The sequence below is a fragment of the Ambystoma mexicanum genome, chromosome 4q (genome assembly GCF_040938575.1).
Source record: "Ambystoma mexicanum isolate Mex_15411 chromosome 4q, UKY_AmexF1_1, whole genome shotgun sequence".
Lineage (NCBI taxonomy): Eukaryota > Metazoa > Chordata > Amphibia > Caudata > Ambystomatidae > Ambystoma > Ambystoma mexicanum.
Window position 1 is genome coordinate 979,382,503 of NC_090928.1, and position 24,833 is coordinate 979,407,335.

Consider the following 24,833-nt stretch of genomic DNA (forward strand, 5'->3'; position numbering starts at 1 on the left):
TTGAAGGACATCTTGTCTACAGTCCCTGTTCGTCCTAGTGCTTTTCCTGATATTCTTGATCTGATACTCCAAATAGATGGCAGACGTTCTGAGCGGAAAGGGGAGCGAAAGACCCACATTCCTCTGCCTGTGCCCATACCAACCTTTGTATCAGGAAACCCTGAGCCTATGCAAATCGGTGCGGTCCGTGGTCCCTTGACACCTGAAGAACGGGAGCGACGCAAGAAGGACAATTTGTGTTTTTACTGCGGTTCCCCCGATCACATATTACGTGTTTGCCCATGGAAACCCAAGAAACAGGGAAACATGACAGCCTGGCAGTAGAGCGGATCTGATTGCTGAGCCATAAATCAGAGGACCCTGTTACTTCTGTGGCAGTCACGATTTTGACCCAACTGGAGGTTCCCTCTGGTTCCTCATGGACACTTAGGGTGGTTATCGATCCTGGTGCCACAGGAAATTATATAGACACACAATATGTCAGAGACATGGGCACCACCCTTGGTTCCTAAGGCCAAATCAGAACTTGTTTCGATGGAACCACACTCTTGTCTGGGTTGGTTACTGAACAGACCGTTCCTTTGAGCATGACAACTAGTACAGGTCACATGGAAACCATATCTCTTGATGTCATTGCTGCACCTCAGTTTAGGGTCATCCTGGGTTTACTCTGGTTGACCTTACACAATCCCTGTATTGACTGGCAGTCTGGGGAGGTTGTCTTTGGTTCTGCATATTGTGAGTAATCATGTATGTCTTCCGTTGTTACTCCCACCAACCCTTGTTGCCCTTTGCTAAAAACTGGCTTAACTATCGGTGCTGTTACAATTGCCTCCTTACCTGACGTCTATGCCTCATATCGGGATGTTTTTGATCCCAAAGGAGCTGAGTTGTTACCACCACACAGACCCTATGACTGTCCGGTTGATCTTATTCCGGGGGCTAAGATACCAGCAGGTCGGGTCTACTCCCTGACAGTAAAAGAAGACGCTCTCTTGAAAGAATATATTCAGAAGTCCCTCAAATCGGGATTCATTCGGCCTTCCCGCTCACCCGCTGCTTCACCAATGTTCTTCGTACCTAAGAAGGAGGGTGATTTGAGACCATATATATATTATCGTGAATTAAATGCGGTCACGATCACAAACCAATACCCGATTCCTCTTATCTCTGTTCTTCTTGACCAGCTGGTGTCATCTGAAATCTTTACCGAGCTGGATCTTTGGGGTGCTTACCACCTTGGAAGGATCCGCCAGGTTGATGAATGGAAGACGGCTTTCAAGACGCGGTATGGCTTGTACGAATACTGCGTAATGCCATTTGGCCTATGTAACGCTCCAGCCACCTTCCAACACTTCTTCAATGGCATATTCAGTGATATGCTGGATGTTTTTGTGGTGATATATTTAGATAATATTCTTATATATTCACTGACTCTAGAGACCCATATCCAGCATGTGGCATCGGTTTTGCAACGGCTGCGGGACAACCGCCTCTATGCCAAATTGGAAAAATGCATTTTCCATGTATCCTCGGTGAAATTCCTGAGATATGTCATCACCAACAAAGGGATACGTATGAGCGATTCAAAGGTGCAGGTTGTTCTTGACTGGCCCGTCCCGAAGGATTTGAAGTCTTTACAGTCGTTACTGGGGTTTTCAAACTTTTATAGGCGTTTTATACGTTCTTTTTCACCCATTGTAGCCCCATTAACTGCCTTGACAAGCAGTAAGACACATTTTGCGTGGAATGCTGTGGCACAAGAAGTCTTTGATGTTTTAAAGAAGGCATTTGCAACCGCTCCTGTATTACAGCACCCAGATCCTACTCTACCTTTTGTGGTGGAGTCAGATGCCTCAGATGTGGCAGTAGGTGTCATTCTGTTCCAGGGATGTCGTAATTCTGGAATCTTGCACCCAGTAGCTTTCCATTCACGCAAGTTTAGTTCATACAAAAATAACTATTTAGTTGCGGAAAAGGAACTGCTTGCGGTACGTGACGCTTTTCTTGTTTGGCGTCATCATCTATTAGGCACCTCCTTGCGAGTCCAAGTATATACGTTCCATAGAAATCTAGTGGTGTTGCGTTCTGTGAAGTGTAACACTGCCCACCATGCCAGATGGCATGAGTTTTTCTCTGCCTACCATTTCATCGTTACTTATCGCCCAGGGTCACAGCATTCCAATGTGGATGCTCTATCCCGCATCCATGATCCTAATCCACTGTCTATAAACCGAGAATGTAACAGACAGCCAGGTGTCATGATATTGTAACGTGAGGCAACAAAGATACTGTTCCATTATGGCATTAAGACGCTCTGTTTGCTCCATCCATTTGTGGGTGATAAGCCGTGGAGAATCTGTCGTCGATTCCCAGAGATGAAGTAATGGCTTGCATGAAACAATGGGATCTCAGCGTTATTCAGGATCCGTCTCAAACCTCCACAAGCTATAAGGATTTACAAGTAAATTATGCCATACCACATCGTACTTACTTGAAAAGACCCTAACACCGCTCTATACCCTTCACACACGGACCAGTTTCCTTGAGCGCTGCCGGTCATCATGGAGACTAGCACGGCATTCTCGGATTTCCGGTCACGTGAAGTGTGCCGCTGTAACACGTGATTGCGGGCTCTTAAGCCGTTCAGTAACCGATTGCGGCGCTTCTGATTAAGCTGTTTCCTGCAACCTTGTATTTCTGTTACGTCTCCTGTTACTTCTTGACTACGGAACTGTCACATTTTGGATTGCCTGGTCTTGCCCTTGTCTGCCTCAGTTTCTGATCGTAAGTTGCCGAACTCTGTTTATGTCCTGCGGACTGCTTTGCCCAGCCCTTGTGTTACCTTGTTGTCTTCGGTATTCAACCCGTCACGTTCCGGCCTCCGGAGTGATTCCTCATCTCTCCACGTCAGCCTCCTTCTGACCTCCGATCATGATGGCTTCGCATCATCACACATACTTACCTGCTCCAGTTTATCTCGCTCCATTCATCTTCGGACTCTGCATCTTTTCATCTCCTCACAGGACATCGTCCCCACTCCATCTTTGTGTCATCATTCAACTTACCTCTGTAAGGCAGCCTCGTGCCGTCGGGTCCGGTGGCGCACTGAACTAGAGACTCGCCACTTCAGGTCTGGGCGTCCTTGTGCCGTCGGGGCCAGTGGTGCACACAGAACTAGAGACTCGCCACTCCAGGGTTAGGTGCCCTTGTTCCGTCAGGGTAGGTTATTCCCTCCTCCGGACCAAAATCAATATCTGCCATCTCACCTGCATATTGGTAAGCCTGGTTTCTGTAGAAGTGTGTGTTATACTCTGTTTACCAAGAACCCCATGATTCTTTATTTTTGTAATTAATGTCTTGCAGGGGAAAGCCTATTTGAGTCCCAAGCTTTACCTGTCTGTGGCCTTCGTTACTTACCACTACGACAGGTTAATCCACCCCTGTGACTTGTCTGTTTTTGTTTGACTGCAAGCATTCCGCCTTTTTGATATCTGTATGGTTTCTCTGCAGGTATCCAAGTCTTTGGAACTTCCCCTCGGAATATCCCTGTGCAGTTCAAATCCCCAAAGGTCAACTGGTGTCCATCTTCTGGTTAATAACTTTCCCAGAGTGTTTTGTTTTCTCACTCGGGAAACATATTATCTTGAAGAATTCTACGGCTACACTACGTGTTCAAGGGCCGTCGGAGTCTAACACTGAGGCTTTGTTGACTCTTGGTTCTCTGGGTATCACTACTGTAGTGAGGGAGATTACTCCTGAGGATTTATTCACTCTTGGTTCTCTGGGTAGCACTACTGTGATGAGGGAGGTTACTCCTGAGGTTTCTTGACTCTTGGTTCTCTGAATATTACTACTGTGATGAGCGAGATTACTCCTGATGGCTTTCCTGACTCTTGGTTCCCTAGGTATCACTACTGTGTCGAGGGAGATTACTCCTGAGGATTTCATGACTCTTGGTTCTCTGAATATCACTACTGTGAATAGTGGGATTACTCCTGGGGCTTTCTTGACTTTTGGTTCTCTCAGTATCACTACTGTGACAAGGCAGATTCCGCCCAAGGCTTTCTTGGCTCTTGGTTTACTGAATAGCACTACTATAATGGGAGATCATCCCTGCGGCTTTCTTGACTCTTGGTTCCCTGGGAATCACTACTGTGATGAGGGAGATTCCTCCTGATGTACGTTTGACTCTTGGTTCTCAGGGTGTTACTACTGTGACAAGGGAGATTACTCCTGAGGTTTTCTTGACTCTGGAGCTGCCCCAAACCCCTACCAGGTCTCCTGCTACTCCTGTTACCTGTTGTGTGTCGGGACTGTGTCACCAGTTCTTCCTGGGGTGATGGGCTGCCCCGCATTGCCTCACTGCTTCATTCTTTCTTCACTCTACTCCCCGCTCCATTCTTGCGGCTCTGCAGAGACTTACGCCACATGGCTCTGGCGTAGTTGCAGCACCACGCGGTCCACCTCCTTGAGATCACGCCGCCGCTGGCTTCTCTTCCCTTCTTCACTGGTCAGGAGCCTGGCCTCGACTGCAGAGCTCCACCGATCGTTCCTGAATGTCCCTGTCACCGGGGATCAGCATATCTGCAGCTTCGTGTTCCCAGGTTCGAACTTGCTGGGCTGGCTTCACGCTGGCTTCACGCTGGCTGCTCTCTCATTTTGCCAGTCCTTCCTCAATCTTCATTTCCTGTAGCTGGATCCGCGCCAGCATAAAGTCAGAGTCCTTCTTTACTGATCTGCTGTAATCTTTATGCCTCTTTGGGGCCCAACTCTTCTCAGTGGTATAGTCAGGCGACCTGTTATTACTCTGCAGGTTTCTTTGGCTCTTCGTCTGGGTTATCTTGATTGGTCTGGGTAGAAGTGACAAGATCCCTTGAATTGCCACAGCATCCAGTCACACTTCTGCACTCTCACTGTGTAACTTTCTGTCATAGAGTAGAGAAAGTATGGTAGTACTGTGAAAAAATGTAAATCAAGTTCTCAATGTTCTACTTAGCTCTGCAATATTTCGTTGTGTTTGTTTTAAAGAGGCTCAGGAGGAAGCATTTTATTCACACACAAAAGCATATCCTTTTGGTGTTCCAGAAGTGCTTTTCTGTATAGATAATACCTACTCCCTCCACAAAATGTACACAATTACACAGACAAACACACCAAGGGGATCAAAATGTGCACATCAGAGATGCATACATTCTGTTACCTTATTTGTATCAGCCACAACCTTGCGTCGAAAAAGGTTTTGTAAATCGAACACTTTATTTTTTACTGAAAGTTATATTTTTGATTATTCTGCAATCATTATTATGTGCAAACAATGATTTTGTTTCATTGACTTCAATAATTGACATCATTTGCCACAATTGGTGTCCTTATTTTGACCAGAATAACAAGTACCTAGCACTACTACCTCTTTACACAGATGACTTGACAATGTTGTAGCAATAGCAATAGCAATAATATTTCATGCATAGCAGTAACACATTCTGTGGTTTTACAGGATATTGATGAAGTGGTTGAACAATCAAGAAAGGTAAGTGAATTATTTGCTTTACTCAAGTGTTTAAACGTATTGTTAGATTCAAGCTTCATTTTTATCATACTCTGGGTACCCACAGTGAGATTCAGCAGCGCAAGTCAGACTTGTGTAACTAGATTCTCATGTGGGATCCGTTTTACTTGATGGCACTCAGTCAAAGGTGTAGCAACTGGCCAATCGTATTCCATTGTTTACAGCTACTATTATCTATACCAAAGTAGTTTGGTGCCCTGAACCTGAACAAATCACACCTTGGTTACCTGTGTCTACAGCTGCACCTTAGTGCCTTGCTGATGTAGAAAAGCCCCTAGACGCTCACACCAGAAAGAATACAACCCGTTAGGGAAAAAGGCCCAATACACCTCTTGCAAGGATAACAATGGTTATTTCCACACAAAAATGGAAAGCAGTAACAAAGAACTGCCGTGGAATGAACTCCCAAAATCTACACTATCAGCACGTTAAGAAGGTATATAGCGTCATCAGTGACATGATCACATACAGTACAGACCCACGTGGCTGGTTGATGAGAACTTATACATAGGTCACCTGCTCCATAGGAGATGCCAGGCCATTGGTCCCAGCTCCGTCTGTCCATCTTCCACGTGGGTGTTGCTGCATTGGTTATCGGTCAAAAGCTGGCTAATTGGCAATTATGTGCAAACTAAACCACACATCTCTATGTAGCAGTGCACCTGGTACAAGCAGACATGGGCCAGGGGGAAAAGCCGAGGTCATACTAACTCACACACTTCACTCGCTCCCTGACAGGCCGGCACCTCTCCAAGGTCTTCCACCCTCGGGCTATAATTTCATCCCTCCCTGCACCTCGCAGCACAAATCACGTGATCTAGAAGTCAAGGCAAGAAAGCCCTGCTTTCTGATCTTTTTGATCGATCGAGGATCTAACAGGTTTATGATCAGTGGTCTGGGGCTTGCTGGCACCTTGGAATTCAGAGTTCCTAAAGCTAGGGCATTTGGGTGTTATAACTTAGAATTTGGACTAGTCGGGGTCGGAGGCCCGTGCCTTTCTTCTCCTGGTATTGTATCGTACAAAGCTACTCATCCCTCCTCCTGTGGCCTTGCAGGGCACATTCTTCCCAGAGCGTGTAGGCTGGCAACGTTTTAGAAAATGAAGGGTTTATGGATCTCTGTAGCTCTGACCTTTCTCATCAGTGCCCGGGATACAACCTTTTCCTTTGCTCATGTTCGCGACCTAGGCCTGGGATGCTGACTGCTGCGCTGCGTTTAAGCTTTGTGTTCCAATATGGCAGCTAATATCTAAGATGGCTGCTATCCGCGCAGGTGCACTACATCTATAAAGCATGCAATAATGTGATCATATAGAGACCTTTGACAGCACCTCCCTACCCCCTGGTCTCTTAGATTATGTCTCACGGTCTCTGCCTTATCCTGAAGCACCAGGGGTCGGGGGGGTGGACTTCTTCCCAACCCTGAGTTGATCCCGTCAGCGTTTTTCAGGGCACTTCACTTCCCGACATTCAAGTACCCCCACATCTTCACCTCCCCCTTGAAGCATTTCCATTACCTTTCTCAAGGGGATTTGTGAACACAATAGCATGATTCCCCTTACTCCGCTCCAGCAGTGAGAAATGGGACACTTCAAAAATACCTGATGTTGTGTGTGTGTGTGTGTGTGTGTGTGTGCATAAGAGATAGAGATAGATAGAGAGAGAGAGAGACCAACACACCCCCAGGGTCTGGCGGTGAGAAATTAAATGGGACCTCTCTGCGAGAGGCCAGTGGTAGGAGCAGAGTGAGGGCACCAGGTCGTAAGTCCTTTTCTATGTGTTTTGATGACTTCTAATGTCTTGTGACGACTTTCAAGTCTTGCTTTGCCATGTTATGATCTGTAATTTGTGGTTTCAGGTTTATCATTCCATCAAAGTTGCTGACTGCTCTCTGCACTAACGCACTCAAATGATATGTTCCAATACACAATATGTATACCAACAAAGCCACCAAGATTTAGCAATTGAGCGCCACTCCCAAAGTACATCAAACATCCGAACACTACATCTCTACAACCAACTCCATCTTGGGATAATACGTCCTAACACCATGGGCACACAAGGTTCCCTTTCGGACACATTATCCAGTACGCTCTCCTTTATCTCTCCCCAAAGTCCTGGTGCCCTCTTAATGTGGTTTGCCTGGGATTTACAGGCCCTGATCTGCTCACATGATTCTAAACTTAAGTTTGTTCATTCTCAATACATCCAAAAGCGCAAACTCCTATGCTCCTCCACAAGGTCTTAATAACTATAAATGTTAATTTGCTAAAGATATAACTTGGATTTGTAGGTTTTTCAGTTGTGCAAATGTCGCCTCTTGCTCACCCCTCCAGGGGGGTCAGATTCATACAGGTAATAACTATTTGTGGTCTCACTTGGACCCGCAGACTCTCCTTCGGGCAAGTGAATGTGATTCGCCACCCTCTCTGAGTGGCTTTGTTTCGCCGTCAGGCTCTTGCCTCTCGACTGGGCATTCCTCTCATGGGGAATCCTTCCATCAAATACACCCCTTCCAGGTGCTTCTGTTTTTTTCTCATTTCTAGTAAACTCCTTCTGGGTATTGGTTTCTCCCCCCCATTCTTTGGGTTTCTCTGTTAATCTCTGTTTTTCTATAGACCGACTGGGCCCCTGGGATACATGGTCTGCTTTCTTAGCATTCTGCCCCTCTCTGTCGGAGTGCCGTGGAGATTAACCTCCCTAGTCTCAGAGATGGCAGCTTCCCCTTGGGGAGAAGGAACCAATTCACTGGATTTGTGTTGTAGTGGAACCCTGGTTGTTGTTCTTTGGCCAGGGTTCCAGGTTCGATCACAGTTGGGTGCTGAGTGGCAGTGCGTGTTACGCTCACCTGGCTCCCACAGGGGCGTCGGTCGGACCCAGAGTGCTGCGGCCTCCACCCACGTGATGCGTAGTGCAGCGATGACTGACTGGATCTGCCCTCCTAATCTTTTCTGCTTTGCCCGTAGAAATATTCTCCTACAAGTGGAGAGATAGATTTAGCCACTTGTGGATTCAAGTGATAGCACCCCCACTGTCCTCCCCACTAATCACCTCTGAAGCGCCCTCTCAGCAATCTCACCTTATATTCTTGAAGGATGAGCTCTCCATCCTGCGAAGCACGTAGGGGCGCGTTGATGACCAGTTACTTCACTGGCCTGAAGATATTGGAAGAGTTGTTGACTCCAAAAGGTCCTGGCGAAGAGCCGTAAGTATATAGTTTGTAAGAGTTCAAAATGTCTGGAATTCACTCCTGTCCAATTCCTCTTTTATCTTGCAGCTTTGACCCAATAAGAAGATTGACAGCTGAAAGCGCTCCGGTAAAAGTCTGTGTTACCTAAAACTGTCTGGTAAATAATGCCAAGGGTTAAACTTGCTGCTTTCTCCTTATCTTACAGGTGCGGCATTAGAAGATGAGGCGTGCTGAAGAATTATAACTCTGGCGGTAAAATCAGATAAGCATATGGCGGCTAAAGAGATTGTCTCTGTCTGTTCTCTCTGCTCACCTTGTAGTTTCTTGTCCCCCTTAGGTGCCGGGATGCGGCGATGTAAAGATGGAGACAGCGCCGGATCGAAGAGATGCTGCGTGGAACGGTGAGTATGGTGCGGCGCTGCAGCTGGCGATGCGACACGTTTAAAACAAAGTCTTTCCTCTGGTTTGAAGATGCGATGAATCCGGAATCAGGTAAGAAATCAGGTAATACTCTTGTTCTAACCTTTGCTTCTTTCCTTCTTTCTAGGTGTTCCAGGTTCGAGGCGGGCGTGGCAGAAGGCTGGATGCTGCTGCTGGCACGGTGAGCGTTACGCTGCTGGATGCAGAATAACGCGAAGTGTGTGCTGCTCTTCGGGCGTGGTTTAAATAGCCTCCAAAGTAGTCCCAGGTAGGTATTCCTCCCCGACCACACCCGAGTAACAAAATAGTCCTTAAGGTAAAGTAGTCCCTTCCAGGCCTCACATGGGCTTGGATCTTCTTGCAGCATGGTCTGCATCAGGTAAGTGTGCACCTATGAGCCTGGCGCCTATGGTGCCAGGACTGATGTCCCATATGAGCCTGGCGCCATAGGCGCCAGGACTGAACCCAGACAGCCCCTAGCAGGGGTTGCTGGGTTTTTTCAAGGCGACATAATGCCTGCTCCCAGGTCTGATGGACGTGGTCTGGATGCCTGGGGGTATGCATCATGACAGTGCGCCCAAGTTGTCCGTCTGGACAGATAAACAACAGTTACCTGTCTCCCTGTGTATCTGCTCCCATTATTTCATTGGTGACGAGATTTCGGCAGAAGACCCCGCAGACCCACATGTTCCTGGCTGGCCAACGATGGATTGACGTTGTCATCAGGTCAGCCACAACTGCTGGGACGGGCGGTGACAGGCTCAAAGTAGCGGTGGCATTCTGCAGCTGTTTCCCAGTGGAGCAGAATCTTCCAAGGGAGGGGTGTGCCTACGTAAGAAGGTGCCTTCCCCGGCGGGTTTGTTGTTGGAGCGGCACTGGGGTTTGAGGAAAGGCCCCTCAGATATTGGGCAGTGTGGCGGCCATTTTTGGTTGCCCGGCAATGGCATCGCCTTGCCGAGCTGCATGGTGAGCAGCAGTGGTGGCAGCTTCCTCGTCTTAGTGCTTCGGGAAGGAGCAACATTTGTGGTATCTTTGGCAGAGAGTTTGCACAGCAAGGGGTGAGCAAATGATAATCTGGCATCTTCCTCATCCAGGTGCTGCTGTGAAAAGGATTGCTGCAAGGGATAAGGTGCTGTGCATGTGTGGCATCTTCCTTGTCCCAGTACTGCTGTAAAAAGGGCAGCTGTTTCGGGCGGAGTATGCACCCATTTATATGGGGAGGGAAAACCAAAGGATATGGGACTGTTCATTCCCTAATTTTGTGCTCATTTGCTGGTGTCATGCAGCAACGCAATGCCAGGCCTCCACCTGCATTTCTAGCATCTCCTGGCGAAACTTCGGTCCTGTGCGATCTCTGGGTTGATGCTTTCAAAGTCTACTTGAGGGCAGCCTGTGAAGAGGAATACAATGACGATGAGAAGGTGGCAGTGCTTTTGAATTTCTTGGGCACTGAAGCGCTCAGGGTTTTTAGGCATTTGCCTGGTGAGGAGGTGCACATACCTGGTGGTGGTGAAGGAGAAACACTTGTGAGTTTATATGAGACTCATTCCAGGGAGTTGGAGGCACACTTTGGGATTTTCAAGAGCACAAGCTGTCGGGGAGTCAACTGACGCATATGTCACAGCTTTTTGGACTCATATCCACATGTACATTGATGGGTACAAAGGAGGAGTATATTAGAGACCAGATTATGATGAAGACAAGTAACACCAAGGTCAGGGAGAGGTTGTGGATTAACAGGGATACTCCTTTGGACAATGTCATAGAGATCGCGAGGGCTATAGAGTATCGCGCTAGAAGTCATCACGGAGAAAGCTGACAAGTCTTCACAAGAACAGTCGGTACAGGCCATACATACTTCCAAGAAGGGTGGCAGTGTCATGATCTCTGCTTCCAAAAGGTCAGGGTTTTCCCAACTCCCTTGGAAGCAGATCCATAACCCAGATTCCGAGTGCCAACCAGTCCCAATTGGGACCTTTTGGACCCAGTCCTGGCGCCAGTGGCACCAGGCTCATAAATATGCCCAGTCCCAGCGCTGGAAGCGCCGGGCTCATAATGCTTGGGTGGACTTACCTGCAGCAGACCATGCTGCTTACTTGCCTGCCAGTTGAGCCTCTGATCCTCTTCTGTTTGGAACTACTTTTCCTGTTGGGTGGGGCAGGAGCCACTCCCTAGATTCAGAACACTGGAACTCTTCTGGAAAGCAGGAACTCTTTTCTTACCTAGGCGTGGCTGTGGAAGGAGACACCTAAGCACTACAGGAGGCTATTTAAACCACACCCGATGGATGAATCTTGCTTTGCGTTATTCTGCATCCTCTGCAGCAGAACGCTCATCGTGTCTTCTGCATCTGATCCTGGGCCTAAGGAAAAAGGCTTACCATCCTGAATCCAGTCTTCAGCAACACCTATAAAGACAAGAAAGAACAGGTTAGCATTACGGTCTTCAGTGACAGCTCTTCACTTACCTGGTCCATCGGCTGTCACCAACGCCTCGCGGTGCATTCCGGCATCTGAAAGACAAAGGCTTACCTACTCTTCGTGAGCTCCGGAGGTCTTCACACTGCATTCCGGCATCTGAAAGACAAAAGCTTACCAACTCTTCGCATGCTCCGGAGGCCTTCGGCGCTGCATCCCGCATCTGAAAGACAAAACAAGGTGCGTTTAAAGACATTGGGGAACTTTAATACTCACGTGCCATTACTCCTTTCCACATCTAACCCAGTGGGTATTCCGGCACCCTGCAGCCGCTCCGAACTTGTACCTGCAAAATAAAAAGACAGTTAGAGCGCATCGTGAAGCAGGCAACAAGCGCTTACTTATGTGCTTCCAGGCGCTTCTATTCATCACACGGGCTCCATCTTCAACTCACTTCAGCCCGTCATCAGCCATCGCCGGAACCCTGCAAAACAAGAAACATCATTACTAAAGACTTTAAAGACATTAGAGTTACTCGAAACTTACCGTCCGTGCAGTAAACGACAGACAGCAGTCCTCTGAAGTCAAGAGGCCTGCTCCCCTTATCCAGTGAAGAAACTGGTTACAGCACCCTGCCCCGAGGCAGATGGAGAGCACGGCGTTCACTTACCTAAGGTGAGAGCGTTAACCTTTGGGGTTCTACAGGAGAAGAGAAAGGGAAGAAGAGAGAGACATTCAATAACCCAGTTCCTTAATCCCATATTTTCTATCTGCAGACATCTTACCGTTCAAGTCAGACATACAGTGCACAGAGGTCCAGCCCAAAGAGCCAGCCGTGTGTTGCACATCACCTTTGAAGATACGGTATACGCCCAGTCAAGACCGGCGCCTCTACGGGAATCAGGTGAGCGTTACAGGCAGTGACACTGGAGCAAGGGACGATTTGCCTCTGTAAAAAGCGGGCACACACCCAAACAACCATGGCAGATTACTGGTGGGCGGCGCAGGGCAAGGGTGAAGGAGGTATGGGTGGGCAAGCCACTCCACCGGGACCACGGAGTGTCCAGCCTGGTAAGTGAAATGCAGGCTTTGTAATAACTAGTGGCATTATACGAGAATGTGCAGGTTGAATGGTGAAGGTGGTAATGCGTAGTTGAGACAAACTGTCAGAATGATTGAGGCGGAGAGTGGCGCTGATAATGTTGGGGCGCATACGAGTTGTGTGTTGGGAAGGGTTCCCACCTACATGCTTAGAAGGTGGCAAGGAAGGTCTATAAGGAAAGCAATGGGAAGGATGTGTATGCACTCAGTGCTACAGACATCAAAGACATCAACCCTAGGGCGTATGGCCAAGTACCCATAAAGGTTTTGGGATATGAATGGGCTTAGATTGAATTCAAGGGGCGCAGTACTGAAGGGAAACTGTATGTGGCACAAAAAGGGATGTGTATTGGGATGGGATGAGCAGGCAGCTTTGGATATACAAATACACCCAGGGAGGAGTGTGCTGTGTTCTGTGCAGAGTATGGAGAGCAGGGTCAGCTGTGGCATGTTGTCGGATTACTTAAGTGGCAGGTACCCTGCGGTTTATGTGGAGATGTTAGGTATGCTTTGCATGCAGATTTTCAAACAAGATTGTGCTCAAGAGTGGGGCTGTACCCAAGGCTCACAAGGTCAGAAATGTTCCGGTGTTGGACAGAGAAGGACTTAAAGGGGAGCTTCTCAAGCTGAAGGACGCTGGTATAATTGAAGAAACTGAGTCTTTAGAATGGTTGTCACTGGTGGTTTTGGCGTGTAAACAGGATGGTGGTCTGAGGATATGCGTTGACCTTAAGAGAGCTCAATGTGAGCATCTAAGAACCCTGGTCATCACCCAGAAGTGCCTGTCACGTACTGCCCCACTTTACCTTTCAGACAAATTCTCTAGACACTGCCCCATTAGACCCACCAGAACTCCTTACCTACACCAACTAAAGATCCCTAACTACAACCTAAAAACAGCAGGAGGCTCTAGTTTCCCAGTGCTCGCAGCACAATGTTGGAACATCCTCCCTCCTACAATTAGATTGGAAACTGCGTTCTGGCCATTCAGAGCCATGGTAAAATCATGGCTACTAGCCTAAACATCCAGACTCTCACCGACACGACCGGCCAGCCGCCGTTCTCTATCAGTAGTAATGTTTACTCGATCTACAGCCTATTCAGGACCAACCTGTAACCCGGTCCTCACTCGCCACTGTAACTATTTTGTGCCTATTCTCTGTACATACTCTATTCGGTATATTCTACTCTTGTATGTAAACATTCAGAGCCTGGACTAATGTATGCTCTGTCTGTTGTATTATGATGTTCGTATAACGATATGTAACTCTGCTGTGCACATGATTATGCGCCCAGCTACCTGAGGGTTCGGACCACTTTATAAATAATCAATCAATCAATCAATCTGGGTGATCGACATCCTCTGCTGAATATTAATGAGCTTTTGGCGACCATGGGTTAGGCAGCATGGTTTTCCACTTTTGACCTCTTCTCAGCGTATCGTCAAATAAATCTGCACAAGAACTCTCGTCCTCTCATGTCCTTTGTCACCCCATTCGGGACGTACAGGTTTTGTGGCCTTACGTTTGGTCTGGCGTCTGCTTCTGCTGTTTTTCAGCATTTGATGCAGGAATTGTTCTGGGATGTGCCGGGTGTGAGTTACTTCCAAGAAGATATTTTGGCCTGGGGTAGGGATCGGCATGAAGACGATAAGCGGGTGCATTGTGTCATGCAGCTCTTGCAGGAGAACAGGTTAACGATAAAGTTGGCCAAGTGTCAGGTGGGCATTCCCTGTGTTACGTACCTGGGGCACACTTTGGATGCCAATGGCATAAAACCCAGGGAAGGTTTGGTTAAGGTGATGAAGGAGGCACTGTCCCCTGTGAACAAGGAGCAATTCAGGTAATTGCTGGGGATGACTGGGTATTATGTCAAGTTCATTCCATCATATGCGGAGAAGACAGTGTTCATGCTTTCCCTGCACAAGAACATTTTTAAATTTGAATGGCCGCCGGAGTGCTAGGCAGAGTTTGTCCAGTTGAAGGAGGATGCAGATAATGCTCTGTCCTTATGTTGGTTCGATCTCTAAAATAGGACTGTACTCATCGTTCATGCGAGTTTTGTTGGTCTGGGACTGTTTGGAGCAATGGCAAGGAGGAAAGTTCAGGCCTATCGCGTTCCCTTCTAGGACGCTGCGGGATGCCAAAAAGCACTATGCTGTGATTAGGAGGAAGGCCCTGGCTGTGTCCTGGGCATCAAAACATTTTAGGACGTTTTTGTTGGGCATTTCATATTTGTATTTTGTTTATTTGTATAGCACGCCTGGCCCACAGGCATCTGGGCGCATGATACAGTGACATGTTACGCATAATTACAGCAAGTTTAGGTTACAAAGGAGTACAAGAGGAGCATTGAGAGCATAAAAGCAAAAGCAACACAAGAACATAATACTTACAAATAATTTACAGTGTATTTACAGTCATGAAAACTAGATAGACAGAGTATTGCCAGTGGCAGTGGTGCACGGACTACCCTACTGATTGGGGCCTATGCCTGTTTGGAGGGTCTTGGGTAAACAGCCACATTTTGGCCTTGCTCTCGAAGGCGAGGAAAGAGGGTTTCGCTCTGAGAGGATTGGGCAGAGAGTTCCAGAGTTTAGCGGCAAGAACTGGGAAGCTAACCCCGCCTGCTTTCTGTAATTTAAACCTAGGGAGAGAGAGTGTGTGTGTCTTGGCAACTCTCTGAGGGCGGCTGGATGTGTGTTGAGTAAAACGGCTGGCCGGGTAGTTCGGAGCCTGGTTGGTCAAGCATTTGTGTGTCAGTGCGAGCGCTTTAAGGGAGACTCTTTGGGCAACAAAAAGCCAGCGTAATCTCCATCTGGAGATGGAGATGTGCTGAGTCCTAGGGATATTTAGCACTGCTCTGATGGCGTTGTTCTGGGTGACCTGAAGCTTACTAAGGTTTTGTTGACTAGTTCCTAGATAGAGGGCATTGCAATAGTCAATTTTAGACATGATCAAGGTCCGAGTCAAGATGGTACAGTTGGCAGTGGTGAGGAAAGGGCGGCAGGCTGTGATGAGTTTGCATGTGTAGGCCAAGGCGGAAATTACAGCGTTGTTTTGTCTGGAGAGTGAGAGGATAGAGTCAAGATAGATGCCTAATGTTTTGGTATCATTAGAAACCTTGATGGTATTGCCATTTATGACAAAGGATTTAAAGGAGGGGTCAAGTCTACTAAGTCTGTGTTGGGAACCCAAGAGGAGGAGCATTGAGACAAAGTTCATGTTGGGCCATCCAAGCCTGAATGACCTGGTAGATATCCTTTAAGGCTTTCGTGTCAGTCGTGTGGTCCCCTGCGATAGGGATGAGTATCTGGGTGTCATCAGCATAATTTGTATAGGAGAGACCCAGATAATCAAGGCTATCAAAGAGTGGTTTCGTAAACACATAGAGTGTTGGTGAAACGCACGATCCTTGGGGTACCCCACACAGGACTGATGAGGGTTTAGCAGAGGCAGAGGGTGTGAAGACCCTCATGGATCTATTGTTCAGGAAAGAACAGATTCAGGTGGTAGCCTTGTCTGAGAAGTGTGCGGCAAGATTGAGGTGTCGGCATAGGATTTGGTGATTTACCAAATCAAATGCAGCAGATAAATCGAGTAGTAGTAACAGGGCCAGCTTCCCATTATCTTTCAGATCCTCAATTTGAGTTTTAAATTCAATGAGGGCTATTTCTGTTCCGTGCCTGGGTCGGAAGCCCGATTGCCTAAGGCCCAGGAGTTTGTTGGATTATAGGTCGTCTTGGATCTGCAGATAGGCTGCACGGTCGAGAATTTTAAGCAGAATGGTGATGGGTCTATAATTTGTGGATATGCCAGTGTCCAGGGTGGGCTTTTTAAGAAGGGGGATAACCCAAGCATCCTTAAGGATGTCAGGGACAATGCCTGAGTAGAACGATGAGTTTATAAGGGCAGTGATGAAAGGTGCCAGTTCGTGTGAGGCCTGCTTGACGATGGGAGTCACCCCGGCAGTTGGAAGGTTTGAGTTTATTGATAATGTTTGCAACCTCGGGGATAGTTAGTGGCGTGAAACTAAAGGGTTTGTGGTTGTGCGTGATGTGATTGGCATAACCAAACGGGGGATTGAGGTGTGGGACAATCTGGAGACTGATTTTTTTAACATTAATTTAGGCTTGAACTGTAGAGATTTTTCTGATAGGCGCTTTTTGGATATTAGCACACCAGGTGCTGTCTTTGCTACAGGTGTCCGCAGGGGCTGAAGGAGATTCAAGTTCTTTTAGAATCTTGAAGAGCTCTTTGGTGTTGGATTCAGCTTGTATAATGCGCTTATTGTAAGTATCTTTTTTAGCCTGATAAATGGCATCTTTGTAGTTGAGAGATGCTAGGAAGAGACTATCCTTACTAGAGTTGGTGGGATGGCTTTTCCAACGGGCTTCTGAATTGCGTTTCCTTTGCGTAGCACTCTCAGGTGTGGTGTGAACCATGAATTGAGGTGTACACGCAGCTTAGGTTTCCTGGATTTGATAGGTGCAATAGAGTCCAGTGTTTTCACCATGGTCTGATTGAACCTATCAACTAGGACAGTGGGGTCCGTGCAAGAGAGTGACAATTTGTTCAGAGTTGGAAGGAGGAGGGGGAGCAGTTTTTCCCAGGTTATGTCCTCCTTGTTTCTTGTGCAGATAGCAGGTGCCGTATCCTGTCTGACACAAAGGTCGCTAGCTTTGATATTGAAGGTAATTAAATGGTGGTATGACTGCGCGCAAGGTTGGTAAGAATCAATATTTATACTGCAGTTTAAGGCAACCAGCCAGTCAAGAGTTATGCCCTTGTTGTCAGTGGGTTCTCTGATGCGATGGGTGAAGCGTAGGTTGGACAAGGTGTTAGAGATGTCTAGTGCTTTAGGGTCATTGGGGTCTTGAAAACCCAGGTTAAAGTCCGCTAGAATAGAGGTAATGTCATTGGCGAAAGTGGTGGTAGGTCCTGGTGGCCTATAAATGAGATTTATGGTGATAGTTTGGTTGGGAGAGTAGTTTGACCGATAGTAGCTCAGCCGAGGGAATCTGTCGATTGGGTATGACTCTGAGGCCTATGGAATTTTTGTGAATGAAGGCGATCCCACCACCTTTAGATTGATTAGTGTTAAGGTCGCATCTAATGATGGCATATCCTGTGGGAATGGCAAGGGAGAGTATTGGACTGGAGGCTGCATGAAGCCAAGTCTCTGTGATGGCGAGGAAATCTAGGTCATGTGTGGTGATCAGGTCAGCGATATCCAGCGCATGAGCTGGGAGGGGACCTGACATTGACCAGGGCGCCCTTCACCACTGTATCTTTGGGAATGTAAGGGGTACTTGTGTTCAGGTTCGAGTTCTTAGTGCCAGAAGACAGAGGGGTGGAGGTGATATTTGTAGGGTGCAATGTGGCTTTCAAGGTGCTGGTGTTGTTAGAGGGGTGACGGGAAACACAAGGGAGTCTAGAGCCCAATCTAAGGTTACTAGAGTGTAGCATGCATGGTTGGTTAGGGGTGGGTTTGGTAGCAAAGTGTTCTAGCCAAAGGGCCGGGGAATACAGGTAGGGGTTGGTAGTAGGTGTAGAGGCAGTCAATGAAGAGCTAGTACAAGGCTGTATGGTAGAGGGGGGTTTGTGTGATTCATCTCTCTGTATAAAAGACTGGTTGTAGCCGGAGTACGTGTTAGGGTACAGCATCATGCGATTGGGTGTCTCCGTAGGAGCGAGCTGGAGACGTTGGATGGGCAGGATGCTGCAGTGTAGGGTGAGTAACCCGGCAAAGGAAAGTAGCTTGAGGTTTAGCCGCAGAGCGCAGACTGCAGCTTGGCGAGAAGTGTGCTGCGAGGGCATAATGAGATAGATAGCATGCAGTACAGCGGAGGGTTGGTATGGGCAGGGCTGAAAAGCGGGGGCTTAGAGCAGCGGGTAGGTATAGATCCATGCATCCTATGTGCTTATGTAACTGCTAGGCCCACGATTTTATTAGTCGCTGCAGGGTAGGGTGACTAGGGAGCAATCAGAGTTGATATTTGCATATGAACAGGGACAACAGTAGTGGGATGACATGTGCGGTAACATCAAGGTGTACCATCAGGCAAAAACATTCAGATGGAGGGATACACAACAACAAGGTGACCATAAATCATTGAGCGCGAGAACGAACAAAGGCAGGCAAATGAAAATAATCAGAGGTCAGGCATGTGTGACAACAGGCTCGCCATAGGAATCTAGAGTGATCAATCCAAATAGCACGGTAGCAGTGTACGTGTTAGAGAGAAAGCAGGGTAGTACCATTGCGTACTGCCGTTTGACAGGCAGGGTGTTACTGCGAGTATCATTAATGATAAGAGTGTTCAGTTTGTCTCGCATCGCATACAGGAGTTTTTGGGGAATCTTGGCATCCGTCATCAGGCATCAGGATGAGAGAACAAATAGGTTTGTGAAGAGGGCTATTCAGTTGGCTGTGTCCAATGGGCTGTGTTGGCTTGGGGTGGTGTCGGATTCATTGACAGCTTATAGGCATACACTGTCGGCTCTTACATTGCAGTCGCCATTTGAACTCATGATGGGTAGGTTCTAAACTGAGGACGGCTGCCCTCGTTGGTGGGGTGCTCGTGGAGGTGAACATATCTGAGGTGTTGGAGAGAGTACATGCTCGCCAGGAGCGGGTGAGGTCACTGCAGGTGAACAGGCAGCCGACTTGTGTGAAGGTTTGTGATTGTGTGTGTGTGTGAAGAGCCCCAGATGTGTGCCCAAGTGGGGGAAGCGTTGTCGTGGCTCCATATGTGGTGGAAAAGGTGGGGGCAGGGTATGGGTTTTCTGGATGATGGTTCACGTGGCGCAAGAGGAGGGTAGTGGTGCAGGCGGTGGTGCAGAATGGGACGCCTCTGGTGCCGACGACACATGTGGGTATTTTTTTTGTCTTATTTGATTTCTTCTGTGAGTGTTCACATGGCTGCATCGGCAAACAGTAGTGTGTGTGTGTGTATGTGTGATGAGGTGTGTGGTGAGGGAGTGGTTTCTGGTGGTAGTGGTGTGAGCAGCGTTGCGGGGGCGGCATAAACTGTGGTCCAGGGTCACAGTGCTGTGGCGGTGCTGGAACCTGTGGTCCAGGATCGCAATACGGTCCCTGGTGACCGGTGTCACACACCAAGGATCAGGTTGCCACCAAGTTGAGAGATTGTCTGGAATAGTGTGGGTGCTTACATTTCACCTTTGTATGCATGTTACTTACTATGTTTTTTTTACTTTTGTATGCCATGTTACCTACTATGTTTATTAGCATTCTTCAGTGGCTCATTTTTATCCTTTCGGACATATTTTTAATCTTTCCTTTCTCTTCCTCCCCCTTTACTTTCTGTTCTGTTGTGGGTTGTTAAGTGAGGGAGAAGTGTTGTAGTGGAACCCTGGTCATCGTTATTTGGCCAGGGCTTCAGATTCAATTACAGTTGGTGGTGACTGAGTAGCGGTGCAACCATAGGGTTTGTATGGAAAAATAAACACCTATTACCTGTCTCCCTGTGTATCAGCTCCCATTATTTCAATTTGGCACAGTGTAGATTGATTAATGCCAGGTTGGCCATAAGTAATGCCTTGTCTGTAGCAGATTTTATCTTGGAGTATTGTCTGCATTTCTTATTCTTTGCAGAGACTTGGATTTCTGAGGACTGTAGTTGGCTTGCAAGTCCCAGGTACTTATAGTATTAGATGGCTCAATAGAACTGTTAGACGGGTGGGTAATTGATGTTATTGTTCTAAACTGCTTGGTACTATCCAATTTGTTTATTCTTTTTTTAAAAACTTTATTTATTGAAATTTGCAACAAGTTAAACAGAAAAACAAGAACCGTTCCCCCCTCCCTCCCGCCCTCTCCCGCCCCCCTCCCCCCCAGACAACGAGCCTCCACCTCCCAAATCGCCATTCCACTGGGTAGACATTTCGCGATCATTGTAGGTCCAACAGTCTCAGGCGCTGCGGCCACCACATCACCCTAAAGTCATCTTTAAGAAAATCCAACATTTCGCCCCAGTCCACCGCAAAGCTCTGCACTTTGTTGTTCATGGCATAAGTTGCCCACTCCAGAGCTACTATTTCCCACATTTTCCGGAGCCAGTCCTGGCACACAGGAACCTCACGGCGCTTCCATCTCTGTGCTATTAACATCATAGCTGCCAACGTCAGTATCGCTTTCGCTTTCTCCCTCCCTCTAGGTTCACTCGCCGCCTCTTTTGTCTGAATGCCTAAGAGAATGTGCACCAGTGTTCTTTAATCACCCGGGCTGAAGGCCAGATCTTATGCTTTCCGTATCTCCTCCCAAAATGGTTCAATCTTTGGGCATGACCACCATATGTGCTCCGCAGTGCCTACTAGCCCACATCCTCTCCAACACTTCTCCAAAATCACTGGGTACATCCTATGGAGCGGGGCAGGGGTATAATACCACCCATACAATATCTTGTACTAAGCTTCTTGCAGTTGGGATGCCTTAGCCAATTTAGGTACTTTTCTCCATAGACTCTCCCAATCTGGCCTATCAATCTCCCGCCCCAATACCCGTTCCCATTCCCGCATATAGGGCCATTGGGTGTCTGCGTTAGAACTGTTCAAAATCTTATAGATGTTAGAAATTAGGCCTTTCGTTAGTGAGGAGAAATCTCTCAAATAGCGTTGGGTCTCGGGTGGCTGCCTTTTTAACCCCTGGGTGCAGAACCCAATGCCGGATCTGCGCATACCGCAACCTCTCACTCTCATGGATTGTAAATTCCCTTTCCCCAATACCCGTTCCCATTCCCGCATATAGGGCCATTGGGTGTCTGCGTTAGAACTGTTCAAAATCTTATAGATGTTAGAAATTAGGCCATCATTAGTGAGGAGAAATCTCTCAAATAGCGTGTGGTCTCGGGTGGCTGCCTTTTTAACCCCTGGGTGCAGAACCCAATGCCGGATCTGCGCATACCGCAACCTCTCGCTCTCATGGATTGCAAATTCCCTTTTGCAGTCTTAAAAAGACAACAATTCCCCTCCCCGGAACATATCAGAGAGTTTCCTGCAACCTCCTTCCTTCCACTTAACAAATGCCCCTTTCTCCATTCCCGGGGTGAAGTCCCCATTACCGAAGATGGGAGTGAAGGGGGATGGGAATGTAGTTATACCCCCAGAACCCGCCAGTTTGTCCCAAGTATCAGCCATAAGTTTAGTAATAGCGCTCTCGTAAAGGTGCCGGGGCCTAAGCGGTTTGGGAAGCCATACATTTTGGCTAAATTGCGGTGCGCCACCGCCCTGTCCATCTTCCCCCACAGTTTATCTTGCAAGCCCTCGTCGCCCGTCAGCCATTCCCTGATGACACAAAGCTGTGTAGCCTCATAATAATGCGAAAATTCGGCATCGCCAGCCCCCCCTCTCCCTTGGCCGCCGTCAGGAGCCTAATGCCCACCCTAGCCCTTTTCCCTTCCCAGATGAACCATTTGGTAAGTGAATCCAACTCTTTAAAGAAAGTTGACGGGACGGGCAGCGGGATAGCCTGGAAAAGATAAAGCAACCTTGGCAACGTGACCATCTTAACTGCGGCTATCCGCCCCACCTAAGACACCCTGAGCTCTCTCCACCTTTGGAAGTCCTTTTTAACCGCTTTGAGAAGCGGGGGGAAGTTAGCCGCATACCACCCTGCCAAAGCTGCTGTGATTCTCACCCCCAAGTATCTGATCCCTCCCGGGCTCCACAAAAATTGCAAGCCCTCCTTTAACCTGTCCCGTTCCTCAGCCCCTAACGTCAGATTCAGCACTTCCGACTTGTTGGTGTTAATCTTTAAGCCTGATGCTTCCCAAAATGCCTCCAACAAGGTCACACTTGCTTGTAGTGATTCCCTTGGTGCGGTCAACAACAGCAACATGTCGTCTGCGAAAGCAGCGACCTTCTTCTGCTCTCCCCCCAAAGGGGATGCCCTGTATCTCCCTAGCCTCCCTTATTGCTTGGAGGAGCGGTTCCAAGTAAATCGCATAGAGTATTGGGGAGAGTGGACAGCCTAGTTTAGTTCCTCGCCGCAAACGTATTCGCCTCGGCGCCTTACCGTTTACCATTATTCTAATGGTGGGGTCCTGGTAATTGGCTCGAACCATCCTCATGAAGTCCCCCCCAAAGCCCATCTTTTCCATTACTCGAAACAAAAAGGACCACTCCACGCGGTCAAAAGCCTTTTCCGCGTCCAGTGCCATCAAGTCCGCGGGAGTGTTCGTCTTCTGCACTTTTTCGACTATATGGGCCACTCGCCTGATGTTGTCCACCGTTTGCCTACCTCTAATGAACCCGGCCTGGTAGGGGTGGATCAAACTCGGGAGGATGTACTCGAGCCGGCTCACCAGGATCTTAGTGTATATCTTTGCGTCGGTATTAATTAAGGCTATTGGGCGATACGAGGATCTCTCCTCTGGATTTTTATTAGGTTTGAGGATGAGGATGACCTTTGCCTCCTCCATGGATGGGGCAACTCTACCCGTTTGCCTAATTGAGTTGAACTGGGATGTCATTTGCGGGGCTAGCTGCGTGATAAACAATTTATAAAATGCACCGGAGTAACCGTCTGGGCCGGGAGCTTTGGCCGCCGGGAGAGCCCTAATCACCTCTCTCACCTCCTCTTCCGAGATTTCTTGATTGAGGGCTTCCCTCGTATGCCTACTAATTTCCCCCAGTTGCACCTTTTGTAGGATTTTCTCCTGCGTGTCGCTCTGGGGGCTCTGAGAGGCATATAGGGAGTCATAATACTTTGCAATAGCCTCCTGTAAATCTTCTTGCCTTGTAACCCGAGTGCCTGACTCTGATTTCAGCGCTGTGATCGCGTTTCTCGCCCTTTTACCCCTTAATAGGTGAGCTAAAAGTGCATCCGGCTTATTGGCTTTCATGTAGTATTTTTGCCTCACAGCCAGCAGTGCACCCTCTGCCTTTTTAGTGCGCAAGAGTTCCAACTGACCCACCGCTTTTCTGTAAACCCGCATTGCTGCACGGGACGGGGTATCGCCCGCCACTTGCCTAGCAGCCTCCACTTCGGCCTCTAATTGGGCCTCCAATATTTTCAATTGCTTCGCTCGGTGAGCTGACGCTGCAATCAGTTCCCCCCTAAGAGTGGCTTTGAAAGCATCCCACCTTATCCCCTCTCCGGTGTCCTTCCTATTGGTGTCGAAAAATAACTTGATCTTCTCTTCAATATCCCCCCGAACCTCCGGGTCCCTCACTATTGCCTCTGAAAATTTCCAAACCCAAAGTCCTCCAATTTGTTTTTGTCACTAACATAGGAGGCAGTGTCTGAAGTAGGGTATCACAATTTCTCTGTCTCCCTGTTAAATATTACCCGGTGCATATTTTGTTATAGACCCTCGGGAGGTGCTGGAAACTTCCTCTTTCCTCAGAGTCATTAAATTGTACAAATACTTAACTTTTTAAAACATTTTTTATTTTGTTACGACCAAAACTATGGTCTTTCACATATTCTTTCAGTAAAAAGAAACCATCATTACATCACATACATGGAAAAATAGAATTTCAAAAGATAAAATGTTAAAATATTAAAAAACAGGACATTATATTAATGAACTATTTCAGTAATAAAAATGAAAGTAACAAGGAAAAAAGGAATAAAAATGGTTTTCAACAATCCTTAACAAAAGAGCAGAGCGATTTAAAAAATCTGCATGAATAAAATCCACTATTTTTTACAAAGGCCTAATTTATACCGCATTCTAATAACTTCTGTGGTCAGAAATAGTTCATGTCCCTTGCTCACTCAGTCCCATAAGTTTGCTGCAGATGAGAATGGGTTTTGGGTAAAAAAGCGACCAAGATATTTCTGCTATCTAGTGATGGATAACAATATTCTATCCAACTGTCAAACAGGGTTCAGAAAGGGGATGGTCTACCTTTCTGAACCCTGTTTGACAGTTGGATAGAATATTGTTATCCTATCTCTAGTTTCTCTAAGACCAAAACAGAGAGGATCTTACTATCACAGTCTTTATAAAGGTATGGGCCTATTGTTACAGGGATCCTCTCAATTTCCTTTTTTTATGAATAGGGATAATAATCGAATCCCTCCAACTTTCGGGCATTGATTGATGTCTAAAAACATCTTTCAATACAAATGTTAAGAGTGTCGACCACAGATCTTTATTGAGTTTT

At 47.5% G+C, this 24,833-nt stretch overlaps 1 protein-coding gene across 1 annotated transcript in view; it reads left to right on the forward strand.

Moving 5' to 3' along the window:
* The window catches only part of LOC138468123 (putative deoxyribonuclease tatdn3-A), a 1,043,131-nt gene that overhangs the window by 67,372 nt on the left and 950,926 nt on the right, over positions 1–24,833 (forward strand). The window contains exon 2 of the mRNA XM_069608540.1: positions 5,501–5,533. Within this exon, the coding sequence (XP_069464641.1) occupies positions 5,501–5,533 (33 nt within the window). The remainder of the gene's footprint in view (positions 1–5,500; positions 5,534–24,833) is intronic.